General features: G+C 49.2%; 1 protein-coding gene across 2 annotated transcripts in view; it reads left to right on the top strand.

The window, feature by feature from the left end:
• Positions 1-562: 562 nt before the first annotated feature.
• The window catches only part of man2b1 (mannosidase, alpha, class 2B, member 1), a 37,647-nt gene continuing 23,922 nt past the window's right edge, over positions 563-14,287 (top strand). The window contains exons 1-6 of one of the 2 annotated variants that reach the window (XM_038785060.1): positions 563-702; positions 4,840-4,942; positions 5,504-5,677; positions 9,941-10,134; positions 10,953-11,085; positions 12,637-12,782. In XM_038785060.1, coding sequence (XP_038640988.1) covers positions 607-702; positions 4,840-4,942; positions 5,504-5,677; positions 9,941-10,134; positions 10,953-11,085; positions 12,637-12,782 — 846 coding nt within the window. In that variant the 5' untranslated portion in view covers positions 563-606. The remainder of the gene's footprint in view (positions 703-4,839; positions 4,943-5,503; positions 5,678-9,940; positions 10,135-10,952; positions 11,086-12,636; positions 12,783-14,287) is intronic. The other variant, XM_038785061.1, reaches the window with a different exon arrangement.

The following is a 14,287-nucleotide window of genomic DNA, read 5'->3' as shown; positions in this document are numbered from 1 at the left end:
ACTTTTTAAAAATATAAAGTACCCAATTTTTTTTTCAAGTAAGAAGCAATTTAGCATGGTCAATCCACCGACTGTACGCATCTTTTGGGTTGTGGGGGTGAGACCCAAGCAGACACAGAATCTGGGCCCAGGTCGAATCTGGGTCCTCAGTGCTGTGAGGCAGCAGTGCTAACCACTGTGCCACGGTGCTCTCGGTCCAAGGCTAGAATGCGGAACTTGCTGCCTCGGGAAGGAGTTGGAGGCAGATAGCACGGATGCATTGGGAGAGAAGCTGGAGCAAGGAATAGAGGGGCGGATGGAGTGAGACACCAAGTAGGGGGTGGGAGATGGCTGGTGTGAAAGTGAGCCAGATGGGCTGAATGGCCTATTTCTGTGTAACCTGTGGGATGAGCAGGAACATTTTAATGTTGACTTTTTAATGGAACGGCTTTGTGACCTTTTTCGGCTCATTGTGATGTAAGTCGGAGTTGTTTTGAATAAGTTAGCAGTGTTTGGCTTTGAGTTCCTCCTCTTCTGCTTGTGCCAGTCACCTGACCTGCGGTGTAGCAGTCTGGGATCACGTGGCATTTGATCACATGATCGGAGCTGGTGGCTGTGCGGGTCGGGATGTTGTGTGTGCGGCTGCTGCTGCTCCCTCTCTGCCTCCTCTCCACTCTCCCTCCCGGGGTAAATGGGGAGGCAGCTGGGGGCTGCGGGTACCAGGTGAGTTTGGGGACCTGTCTGTGTTAACCGGTAAAACTGGGGGGGGGGGGGGGGGGAAGAGAATGTATCTAAAGAGGAAGGATGAGTCGTTTCTCAGCGAATCTCGCTCAGTGGGTTTTTTGCACACTTAACCGGTTTGGAGTAAAGAGCTTGTGAGTTTGCCCACAGCATTTCAGTCCTTTATTCAGCTCCTCGACTCTGCTCTCCTGTATATCTGTATAAAAACCATTAAAATGCCTCCTAGCATAAGATCCTTCCTCCTCCATTTAAAACCTATGCTGCTTCTCGTTGTCCATAAATACCCGGTGAGAAGCCACGTTAAAGTCCAACATGTTGGTTTCAAACACTAGCTTTCGGAGCACTGCTCCTTCATCAGGTGAAGGAGCTGCGCTCCGAAAGCTAGTGTTTGAAACGAACACGTTGGACTTTAACCTGGTGTTGTAAGACTTCTTACTGTGCTCACCCCAGTCCAACGTCGGCATCTCCACATAATAAACACCCAAACATGGCTTTAATTGCACCCTCAGATCTTCTAAAGAAGTATACATCCCCCCCCTTTACAAGATAAAAGATGATGTGGAGATGCTGGTGTTGGACAGGGGTGGGTGTAGTAAGAAGTCTTACTGGTATTGTAAAACTATCTTTGACCTGGTGTAAGACTTCTTATGAAAGAGTCATGGATTGCGATTTTCTACTTTTGACAGTTCCCAAGTGCCTTTGGGCAAAGATCAAAATGTTGCTGGTGTTTGGAGTGTGATTAACTGCAAATCCTCTTAAAATAAAGCCTCGGAACAACTGGTGCACCAATGTAGATCCTATTACAAACAGAATCATTGAACCACAAGCTCATTATATTTGAATCACTGGCATTGTATCTGAGTGTAAGGACATAACTTAATTTTTTTGGGGAGAGGATTTTAAAAAATGTGTTCAGTTTGGGCATCTGGACGCAACATTCATTCCGATGCTACAAGTGTTGCTTGGCGTATATCGATCTTTTCTCGAATGATAGTGCAATAGGTTTTTACTGGAAAATCCCTTTTTGAGAGGGTGGCCTTCGCTGGGCGATCTGGGACTTTTGCTTCATTTTAAACATGGTGCGGTTCATTTTAAACGGTGATGACCTGGGCTCAGCTAAATGATCTTCCCAATTTCAAACTGGAGCTGCATTGTGAAGCACTGCTTTTTCCCCCCCTTAAAAGCACTTGGGGTGCAGCTCTGCATAACTAATTCACACCTCATCCCCTCCAACAAGCTCCCACTTCTTGCAATGTGATAATGACCAGATGTGTTTTTAGTCAAATTGTCACCTCTAAACTAACTAAGCTTTATTGTCACAAGTGGGTTTACATTAACACTGCAATGAAATTACTGTGAAAGCCCCCACTTCCTATCCCTAATATTATTTCGCCGAGTGATTACCGGGTTATTATTTGCTTGTGCTCACGATGGATAGTTTTATTTTCCTGATATTTCACTTGGGAAGTTTCTAACTAGCCACGGGTGAGTTTGTTCCTGTCTGTCAGTCACATTTGAATCTTGTAGCCTACTCTGACCCCCCCCCCCCCCCCCCCCCCCCCCCCCCCAAGCTCTGGCAGAATGCTTGAAACTGATGAGCACAGCTGAGGTGTAGTTCAGATCAAGTATAAGTAGGAGATGCTTTTTGGCAGAATAATTTAGGATTAACGGGTGTTAGATGCAGTAGGTTAGTAAATAGTCTCTTCTCCTGCAGTATCTGTAAAACCATGGACGGTTAGAACCAGGGCAAAGTGTAGAATCGAATCTGCAAAAGCACCTATTTGGCTCCACAGGAGCTTTCCGGGGGCCCAGTGATCGTGCTCTCTTCTGAGTTAGAAGATTGTAGGTCTAAGCTCTTGGTGCAGTATTGAGGACATTCTGCAATGTTGAATATGCTCCCTTTCAGGTGATGCCTGTAAACAAAAACTCTATCTGCCCCCTCAGTGTTACATGATACGCTAGCTAATATTTATTTCTCAATCCACGTAACAAAAACAGATCACCTGGACATGCTTGTTCTGGGAGCTTGCTGTGCATAAATTGGCTGCCACATTGATGGCACTCGGGGAGGGGGTGGGGGCTGTGCAATTCAACGGCTCTCGCGCTTCGGACTGTTCTGAAGTTGTGAACGACGCTGAAGAAACATAAATCGTTTTCCTGAAGGGAAGCGAGCTTGATTTTTAAAACCAATTGTCTGCTTTCACTGTTAAGTAGATCTTATTTTTCCTCTTCAAATTGTTCCTGTTAGAGACTTGGCAACTCCAGGGTTGCTGATTGGATAGGCCGTCTGCAGTAATAGGAGCCATGCTAGCATGTGGCCTTCGGGGCGTTGCGAGGGATTGGTAACCTTGACACAGAGACATTCTGTTCCAGACATTGCCTCCACATGTCTGATGAGGGTCCTAGTTACAAAGTGTTGCCCTGACGACTAAGGAAGTGGATATTATGACTGGCACTGTACAGAGCAGAGCTCCTGTGTGTTTGCTGAGAGCGGTGCTGGGTCGGGCATTGTTTGGTGTTCGTGGCTAGCTAATGTGTTCATTTACTATCTATTGAACCTAAAGTGCAGATATTGCAAATAACTGACTGGTTCCACAATGCTTGACAAGTGTGGCGATTCTTGTGATGAAATGTTGCTACATTCCTGTATTACAACAGTGACTCTCATTCAGAAACACTTCCATGGGCTGACCTGAAATCTTCCCTTTGTTTCACAAACTTTACACGGGTTTATAAGTTCAGACCGACAAAAGGAAAATTAAATTAAAATAAAACCAAACTGCTGGAAGTGCAGCCGGTAAACACCAGAGACATTAACGTTTGTCTGATCTACAATCAGAAACGGCCCTTCGGCAGGACCACCGATTCTAACCAATCCACTTCCTTTCAGCTGTTGGCCGCTCTTTGCACCTCTTTATTTGTCCTTGTGTGTTCAGCCCAGACTGTTTGGCGCCTGTTTTTCCCCCATTTGTGAGCTCCAGTTTAACATTCGAGGATCTTCAAACTTGCTGCTGACAAAACACAAGATTTTAAATCAATAAATAGAAAATCTTGTTTTCAGTTTGATGTGATGCATTAAAAGATATGACTGGGAAATAAAAATTGGGGGTGGGGGGGGGGAGGGGTTTAGCAATGATGGTTGAAAGGATGTAGTGGGTTTAACAAAATGCACATGTGCATTTTTCAACAGGAGATTGAAAGGTGGGATGATCAGGAACGTGATTGCTGCCTGAATACGATTGTTCCCTCCACTCCCGGTTCCCAGAAAGAACAAGGCTGGCGTTTCTAAAACGCCTTTTGCGAAGTAAACCTCACAGAGAACTTTACAGAGACATGTAACACCGAGCCACATAGTGATATGTTGGGCACGGTGGCGCAGTGGGTTAGCGCTGCTGTCTCACGGCGGCGAGATCCCAGGTTCGATCCCGACCTGGGTCACTGTCCGTGTGGAGTTTACACATTCTCCCCGTGTCTGCGTGGGTTTCACCCCCACAACCCAAACATGTGGCGGTTAGCGGATTGGCCATGCTAAATTGCCCCTTATTTGGAATTTTTTTTTTAATTTAAAAAGAGAGATATTAGAACACTTGAGCAAAGCTTCAAGGAGAGAGAGGGGCGGGGCGGGGGGGGGGGGGGGGGGGGGGTTGGAACCCGGCAGCTGAAGGTGAAGCCAGTAATAGTGGAGCGAAGGGAAAGAGGGTGGGCAAGAGGCCAGGATTGGAGGAACAGCGAGATTGAGGAGGATTCGAGAGGGGGGGGGGAGGCCACGGAGGAAATTAAAGATCAGAATTTTAAAGTTGAGGTGTTGCTGGAGTGTGATCTAGTGTGCACCACCAAGCAAAGGGGTGCATGGGACTTGATGGGAGTTAAGATTCAGTCTTGGATAAACTCAGTGCTTTTCACAGTGAAACCAGACTCGATAAGAGTGGTGAGGTTGTGTGAAAGGTGCCACACAGTTTCACTCATGTCTTCTCATTGAAGCAAGGAGAGATTTCCCAGTGAGCATCCGTGTCCTTGGGATCCAGCACTCCTCAGATGAGTAAACTAAGCCGGGATTCTCGATCAATAACATTTTATTCTGCTGTTAAACATTAACATGACTTTACCTGCTTCCTCAAGGCATGTCCTGCTGTCAAACCCGGGATGCTGAATGTTCATTTGGTGCCGCACACTCACGATGACGTGGGCTGGCTTAAGACAGTGGATCAGTATTATTATGGAGGTGAATATACATCTGTTTTCTGACTAATTGGTAACAGCTATAACTCTGTACGAAGACTCTCAGAGGTAGCACCATAACTCTGTACTAGACCCTCAGGGGTAACGTGTATAACTCTGTACTCAGTCCCTCAGGACAGTACTGAGGGAGTTCTGCATTCTGAGAGGTGGTGACTATCAGATCCGGTATGAAGTTTCATGGTAATATTTGAAGAAAATCAGCGAATCCTCTCCGGCCAACGTCCCCCCCTGTGTGAGACTTAACGTTTGAACGAGGCCCTCATGAGGCGAAATGAGCAAAGGGAAAATCTGGAACTTACCCCCCCCCCACCCTCTAGGATATTGGGACAATGGGGGGGTTTTGAGACGGAGATTATTGTTGAGTGAGGATACGAAGGAATGTGGGTAACTCAGAGTTGAGGTGCAGGTGAGCTAAACTGAATGAGGGGAACAAACTCGAGGGACTGAATGACATAATCTGCCTACGTATGTGTCCCTTTCTTCAGACAGCTGTGATGTTTTCAGAGATGTTTTAAAGCACATAAATTGGTTTTCCCTCTCCCAGGCCATACTGACATCCAGCGTGCCGGGGTACAGTACATCCTAGACTCTGTGATCCCACAACTGCAGGCAGACCCGGCCAAGAGATTTATCTACGTGGAGGTGGCCTTCTTCCACCTCTGGTGGCAGCATCAGAGCGATAGTATGAAAACGCTGGTGAAACAGCTGGTCAGTGAAGGTACGTACAGACTCGCTGAGATCTTCCTAAGCAGTGTGGTTCAGTCTTAAATACCTGCCATCGATTGGATGTTGAAGATTCCCTTTGGCATTCCTTACTAACCTAGAATCCGATCTCGAGTACTCACTGGTTCCCGTGATATGGACAGTACAAAGCTATTTATGTAACTCATGATTTCACTGCAACACCAACAATTATTCTCAAATTGCCAATTTCACAACAGAGGAAAATCCCCGAATAAACTTCCTGTTTTCTGTGACATTAAATGTAGGCAGCGTAAGCACACTCGTCAGTTAGCACAGTACCTCAGGACAGGGGTCAGTTAGCACAGTACCTCAGGACACTGGTCAGTTAGCACAGTACCTCAGGACACTGGTCAGTTAGCACAGTGTCTCAGCACACGGGTCAGTTAGTGCAGTGCCTCAGGACAGGGGTCAGTTAGCACAGTACCTCAGGACACTGGTCAGTTAGCACAGTACCTCAGGACACTGGTCAGTTAGCACAGTACCTCAGGACAGGGGTCAGTTAGTGCAATACCTCAGGACAGGGGTCAGTTAGTGCAGTACCTCAGGACACGGGTCAGTTAGCACAGTACTTCAGGACAGGGGTCAGTTAGCACAGTACCTCAGGACAGGGGTCAGTTAGCACAGTGCCTCAGGACACGGGTCAGTTAGTGCAGTGCCTCAGGACAGGGGTCAGTTAGTGCAATACCTCAGGACAGGGGTCAGTTAGCACAGTACCTCAGGACAGGGGTCAGTTAGCACAGTACCTCAGGACAGGGGTCAGTTAGCACAGTACCTCAGGACACGGGTCAGTTAATGCAATACCTCAGGACACTGGTCAGTTAGCACAGTACCTCAGGACAGGGGTCAGTTAGTGCAGTGCCTCAGGACACGGGTCAGTTAGTGCAATACCTCAGCACACTGGTCAGTTAGCACAGTACCTCAGGACACAGGTCAGTTAGTGCAGTGCCTCAGGACAGGGGTCAGTTAGTGCAGTACCTCAGCACACGGGTCAGTTAGTGCAGTGCCTCAGGACAGGGGTCAGTTAGCACAGTACCTCAGCACACGGGTCAGTTAGTGCAGTGCCTCAGGACAGGGGTCAGTTAGCACAGTACCTCAGGACAGGGGTCAGTTAGTGCAGTACCTCAGCACACGGGTCAGTTAGTGCAATACCTCAGGACAGGGGTCAGTTAGCACAGTACCTCAGGACAGGGGTCAGTTAGTGCAGTACCTCAGCACACGGGTCAGTTAGCACAGTACCTCAGGACAGGGGTCAGTTAGCACAGTACCTCAGGACAGGGGTCAGTTAGCACAGAACCTCAGGACAGGGGTCAGTTAGTTCAGTACCTCAGGACAGGGGTCAGTTAGTGCAGTACCTCAGGACACGGGTCAGTTAGTGCAATGCCTCAGGACACGGGTCAGTTAGCACAGTGCCTCAGGACACGGGTCAGTTAGCACAGTACCTCAGGACACGGGTCAGTTAATGCAGTGCCTCAGGACACGGGTCAGTTAGCAGTGCCTCAGGACACGGGTCAGTTAGTGCAGTGTCTCAGCACACGGGTCAGTTAGCGCAATACCTCAGGACAGGGGTCAGTTAGCACAGTACCTCAGGACACGGGTCAGTTAGCGCAATACCTCAGGACAGGGGTCAGTTAGCACAATACCTCAGGACAGGGATCAGTTAGTGCAGTGCCTCAGGACACGGGTCAGTTAGTGCAGTGCCTCAGGACAGGGGTCAGTTAGTGCAGTGCCTCAGGACAGGGGTCAGTTAGTGAAATACCTCAGGACACAGGTCAGTTAGTGCAATACCTCAGGACACTGGTCAGTTAGTGCAATGCCTCAGGACACGGGTCAGTTAGTGCAGTGCCTCAGGACAGGGGTCAGTTAGTGCAGTGCCTCAGGACAGGGGTCAGTTAGTGCAGTACCTCAGGACACGGGTCAGTTAGTGCAATGCCTCAGGACACGGGTCAGTTAGCACAGTGCCTCAGGACACGGGTCAGTTAGCACAGTGCCTCAGGACACGGGTCAGTTAGCAGTGCCTCAGGACACGGGTCAGTTAGTGCAGTGTCTCAGCACACGGGTCAGTTAGCGCAATACCTCAGGACAGGGGTCAGTTAGCACAGTACCTCAGGACACGGGTCAGTTAGCACAGTACCTCAGGACACGGGTCAGTTAGTGCAATACCTCAGGACAGGGGTCAGTTAGTGCAATACCTCAGGACAGGGGTCAGTTAGCACAGTACCTCAGGACACGGGTCAGTTAGTGCAGTACCTCAGGACAGGGGTCAGTTAGCACAGTACCTCAGGACACGGGTCAGTTAGCACAGTGTCTCAGCACACGGGTCAGTTAGTGAAATACCTCAGGACACAGGTCAGTTAGTGCAATACCTCAGGACACTGGTCAGTTAGTGCAATGCCTCAGGACACGGGTCAGTTAGTGCAGTGCCTCAGGACAGGGGTCAGTTAGTGCAGTGCCTCAGGACAGGGGTCAGTTAGTGAAATACCTCAGGACACAGGTCAGTTAGTGCAATACCTCAGGACACTGGTCAGTTAGTGCAATACCTCAGGACACGGGTCAGTTAGTGCAGTGCCTCAGGACACGGGTCAGTTAGCACAGTGTCTCAGCACACGGGTCAGTTAGTGCAATACCTCAGGACAGGGGTCAGTTAGCACAGTGCCTCAGGACAGGGGTCTGTTAGCACAGTGCCTCAGGACACGGGTCAGTTAGCACAGTGTCTCAGCACACGGGTCAGTTAGTGAAATACCTCAGGACACAGGTCAGTTAGTGCAATACCTCAGGACACTGGTCAGTTAGTGCAATGCCTCAGGACACGGGTCAGTTAGTGCAGTGCCTCAGGACAGGGGTCAGTTAGTGCAGTGCCTCAGGACAGGGGTCAGTTAGTGAAATACCTCAGGACACAGGTCAGTTAGTGCAATACCTCAGGACACTGGTCAGTTAGTGCAATGCCTCAGGACACGGGTCAGTTAGTGCAGTGCCTCAGGACAGGGGTCAGTTAGTGCAGTGCCTCAGGACAGGGGTCAGTTAGTGCAGTACCTCAGGACACGGGTCAGTTAGTGCAATGCCTCAGGACACGGGTCAGTTAGCACAGTGCCTCAGGACACGGGTCAGTTAGCACAGTGCCTCAGGACACGGGTCAGTTAGCAGTGCCTCAGGACACGGGTCAGTTAGTGCAGTGTCTCAGCACACGGGTCAGTTAGCGCAATACCTCAGGACAGGGGTCAGTTAGCACAGTACCTCAGGACACGGGTCAGTTAGCACAGTACCTCAGGACACGGGTCAGTTAGTGCAATACCTCAGGACAGGGGTCAGTTAGTGCAATACCTCAGGACAGGGGTCAGTTAGCACAGTACCTCAGGACACGGGTCAGTTAGTGCAGTACCTCAGGACAGGGGTCAGTTAGCACAGTACCTCAGGACACGGGTCAGTTAGCACAGTGTCTCAGCACACGGGTCAGTTAGTGAAATACCTCAGGACACAGGTCAGTTAGTGCAATACCTCAGGACACTGGTCAGTTAGTGCAATGCCTCAGGACACGGGTCAGTTAGTGCAGTGCCTCAGGACAGGGGTCAGTTAGTGCAGTGCCTCAGGACAGGGGTCAGTTAGTGAAATACCTCAGGACACAGGTCAGTTAGTGCAATACCTCAGGACACTGGTCAGTTAGTGCAATACCTCAGGACACGGGTCAGTTAGTGCAGTGCCTCAGGACACGGGTCAGTTAGCACAGTGTCTCAGCACACGGGTCAGTTAGTGCAATACCTCAGGACAGGGGTCAGTTAGCACAGTGCCTCAGGACAGGGGTCTGTTAGCACAGTGCCTCAGGACACGGGTCAGTTAGCACAGTACCTCAGGACACGGGTCAGTTAGCACAGTACCTCAGGACACGGGTCAGTTAGCACAGTACCTCAGGACACGGGTCAGTTAGCACAGTGCCTCAGGACACGGGTCAGTTAATGCAATACCTCAGGACGGGGTCAGTTCATGTTTGTACAGTTGAACAGTCCGGATTGTCTGGCCACTCATGTGGGGCTTGACCACCTCTGGTGTCGACATGAGCTGCGGCTGTGCTCCGTTGAACCTAAGGACAGGCCCGTCTTTGAACCTGGCAGCCACTGTTTTGAATGATTCCCTCTGTTGGCCCCTCCAGCAGCTGTACCAGAGGAGGGGGGTAAGGGGGAGCTGCTAGACCAGCACTGGATCTCGATGGATGGTTTGCTGAACCCACTGTGTTTTGCTCCTACAGGTAGGCTGGAGTTTGTGAATGGCGGCTGGTGTATGAACGATGAGGCAACGACCCACTACAATTCCATCATTGACCAAATGACCCTGGGCTTCCAATTTCTGAATGACACATTTGGAGAGTGCGGGCGTCCCCGTGTTGCCTGGCACATCGACCCATTTGGACACTCCCGGGAGCAAGCTTCCCTCTTCGCTCAGGTAGTGACTTAATCATCTATATAAGTAAAGACACACTTCTGTGTCCACAAACCTCACTGTCACTGGTTTTAGTTTTGTTTTTTCCCATTTTAAATTGCTATGTCAACATTTCCCACTCACTGTTGTATTTAGCCTGTCACGATGCAGTTGCAGCCCCTGGGAGCTGGGTGGTTTTCCCAAGTGTGCCAGGTGGACATACTGCCCGGCTAGAGGGAGGGAGTGGACTGGCTGCGGATTGTTGCCGGCTCGGGTAGACAGCTCCTAACTGGAACAATGCTGCTGGGATTGGGAAATGACACCACGGGGAACTGAGAAGCAAAAAATGGAGAGCTGGATAATGAGAGCCCCTTGGAGTAACTGCTGGACAATGAGCAACGCTCACAGTTGGTGTACCTGCTAGTGAATGGCTGGTTAATACTAATAATCTTTATTAGTGTCACAAGTAGGCTGACATTAACACCGCAATGAAGTTACTGTGAAAAGCCCCCTAGTTGCCACATTCCGGCGCCTGTTCGGGTACACAGAGGGAGAATTCAGAATGTCCAATTCACCCGACAGCACGTCTTTCGGGACTTCTGGGAGGAAACCGGAGCACCCGGAGGAAACCCACGCAGACACGGGGAGAACGTGAAGGCTCCGCACAGACAGTGACCCAAGCCGGGAATCGGACCCCGGGTCCCCAGTGCTGTGAAGCAACAGTGCTAACCACTGTGCTACCGTTCCGCCCCTCGAGACAACTGTGTTGGCCGGGATCAGTTACTAACCTGTGGTAATCCTACGCAGTGTAAGATGTACTCTCTCTATCGTCCTCTCCACAGATGGGGTTTGATGGCTTTTTCTTTGGCCGACTCGATTATCAGGACAAACAAAACCGAGAAAATCTGAAGGAAATGGAGCAAGTGTGGAGGGCCAGTGCAAATCTGCCCAAACCCAATGGTGACCTGTTCACAGGTTGTTCAGACCATTACGATATATTCTTCGCCACCATTTTGTGCAGATTTCTCAATTGAAAATGTTTTCTTTTGCAGTGATTTCTTTGGTAGTGAGTAAAGTTAGGAAACAATCAATAGCAAGTGCTGTAAATACAGTTTATTTGATTCCTCAATGGGATGTGGGTGTTGTATTTATTACCAACTCTTATTGCTGCTGAGAAACTACGTGAGAGGTCCGAGCAAAAAATTGGCAAGATGGAAGGCTATCTGGAGTGGAGATAAAAGGCTCTAGGTATTGGTGGATTTGGAGTTAGAAAGGATGGGAATGAGATCATTGGATACAGTAGTATAGTGAGCATGTTACTGGGCTAGTATTCCAGAGGCCTCAACTAATGATCCAGGGGCATGAGTTCAAATCCCACGAAGGCAGCGGGAGAATTAAAATTCAGTTGATCAAATAAATCTGGAATGAAAACTTTGATCAGTAACGGCAGCCCCGAAATTATCAAATTACCATAAAATTCCCATCTGGTTCACCCAGAGAAAGGGTGAGTCCTTACCCGATCTAGTCGACACGTAACCCCCAGGCCCACGACAAGCAGCTGCCCTCTGAACTGACCAGACCGTACGGAGGTGTTCGAGCAGAGTGCTGGCCCCCCCGGGGTAATTAGGGATGGTTAATGAATGCTGAGTTTCTTGGCAAGTGGCATCCGTATCCTTGAATTATTTGTTTAATAATAAAAAGACAGTTGGGTTTGAAGAAGGAAGCAGAGTTTAATCAAAGATGACGATGGATGAGGGGAGCAAAGGAATGGTGGGAAATTACTCCATAAAGCCTTTCTATTTTTTTTCTGTTTTTATTAATTTAGAGTACCCAATTCATTTTTTTCCAATTAAGGGGCAATTTAGCATGGCCAATCCACCTAACCTGCACATCTGTGGGTTGTGGGGGTGAGACCCACGCAAACAGGGGGAGAATGTGCAAACTCCACACGGACAGTGACCCAGAGCTGGGATTGAACCTGGGATCTCGGTGCCGTGAGGCAGCAGGGCTAACCCACTGTGCCACCGTGCTGCCCCAAGCCTTTCTATTTAGGGTTATCATAGAACTTACAGTGCAGAAGGAGGCCATTCGGCCTATCGGGTCCGCACCGGCCCTTGGAAAGGTCACCCTACCAAAGCCCACACCTCCATCCTATCCCCGAAACCCAGTCACCCCACCTAACCTTTGGACACCAAGGGGCAATTTAGCACGGCCAATCCACCTAACCTGCACAGCTTTGGACTGTGGGAGGAAACCGGAGCACCCGGAGGAATCCCACGCACACACAGGGAGAACGTGCAGACTCCGCACAGACAGTGACCCAAGCCGGGAATCAAACCTGGGACACTGTTGCTGTGAAGCAACTGTGCAAACCACTGTGCAGCCGTGCCAAATGAACTCCTATTTGGCTGACCTGAAAACTGCTCTTAACATCATCGGGGCCCGACGCCATAGTTACCTTTTAGCTTATTTGGTCAGACGAATCATTCCGTATTTTACGTTAAAGATTCGTGCATCTTTTTCCAGGTGTTCTTCCCAACGGATATAACCCTCCCAGCAAGCTCTGTTGGGATGTGCTTTGCTCCGATGAGCCCATCAAAGATGACAAAGATATGGACGAGTACAATGTGGACGAAATCGTCTCCTATTTTATACAGACGGCACACCAGCAGGTGGGTTCTGGGTCTTTGCACACTGATTCAGGTTGGACGTGAGATTTCCCTGACCGCTCACTGGATGTTTCGAACCACCGACGAATCCGTCCAGACACAAACTGTTGGTCAGTGATGGAGGAGAGAGACGTCAGCCAGAGTTCCTGCTCCCGAGATCACCCTCCCCTGCGGAAAAGTCATACCGAGAGTTTGGGAGAGGGTGACCTCAGACTGGGATGCCCACCAGAGTCTGTGTGTAATGGTGAAAGGAGCTGTGTTGTGTGTAATGGTGAAAGGAGCTGTGTTGTGTGTAATGGTGAAAGGAGCTGTGTGTAATGGTGAAAGGAGCTGTGTTGTGTGTAATGGTGAAAGGAGCTGCATTGTGTGTAATGGTGAAAGGAGCTGTGTGTGTAATGGTGAAAGGAGCTGTGTTGTGTGTAATGGTGAAAGGAGCTGTTGTGTGTAATGGTGAAAGGAGCTGTGTTGTGTGTAATGGTGAAAGGAGCTGCATTGTGTGTAATGGTGAAAGGAGCTGTGTTGTGTGTAATGGTGAAAGGAGCTGTGTTGTGTGTAATGGTGAAAGGACCTGTGTTGTGTGTAATGGTGAAAGGACCTGTGTTGTGTGTAATGGTGAAAGGAGCTGTGTTGTGTAATGGTGAAAGGAGCTGTGTTGTGTGTAATGGTGAAAGGACCTGTGTTGTGTGTTATGGTGAAAGGAGCTGTGTTGTGTGTTATGGTGAAAGGAGCTGCGTTGTGTGTAATGGTGAAAGGAGCTGTGTGTGTAATGGTGAAAGGAGCTGTGTTGTGTGTAATGGTGAAAGGAGCTCTGGTGTGTAATGGTGAAAGGAGCTGTGTTGTGTAATGGTGAAAGGACCTGTGTTGTGTGTAATGGTGAAAGGAGCTGTGTTGTGTGTAATGGTGAACGGAGCTGCGTTGTGTAATGGTGAAAGGACCTGTGTTGTGTGTAATGGTGAACGGAGCTGTGTTGTGTAATGGTTCTGTGTCTTAGCCCCAGCCCCTGTTCCTTCTTCAATGCCCTGCAGATTTCCTCCTTGCAGTGGTTAGCACTGTTGCTTCACAGCACCAGAGTCTCGGGTTTGATTCCCGGCTTGTGTCACTGTCTGTGTGGAGTCTGCACGTTCTCCCCATGTCTGCGTGGGTTTCCTCCGGATGATCCGGTTTCCTCCCACAAGTCCCGAAAGACGTGCTGTTAGTTGAATTGGACAGTCTGAATTCTCCCTCCGTGTACCTGAACAGGCGCCGGAATGTGGCGACTAGGGGATTTTCACAGTAACTTCATTGCAGTGTTAATGTAAACCTACTTGTGACACTAAAGATTCTTATTCTATTGAATTTTTTTCTTCTCCCGCTTTCTGGCAGTGTAATCCAGAGCAAATAGTGTCCTAGTCCTTTCGTCAATCATCTTCAACCAACTGCTCTGCCAGTGGAAACAATTCTCCTCCCTTAGTCTATCCAACAACTCATTGTTGGGAACGATGATTGGATCTCTCATTGACCCTCTCTGC

This window comes from Scyliorhinus canicula, chromosome 25 (assembly GCF_902713615.1).
Source record: "Scyliorhinus canicula chromosome 25, sScyCan1.1, whole genome shotgun sequence".
Lineage (NCBI taxonomy): Eukaryota > Metazoa > Chordata > Chondrichthyes > Carcharhiniformes > Scyliorhinidae > Scyliorhinus > Scyliorhinus canicula.
Note: the sequence above shows the minus strand (reverse complement) of the source record. Positions and strands in the feature narration are given on the sequence as shown.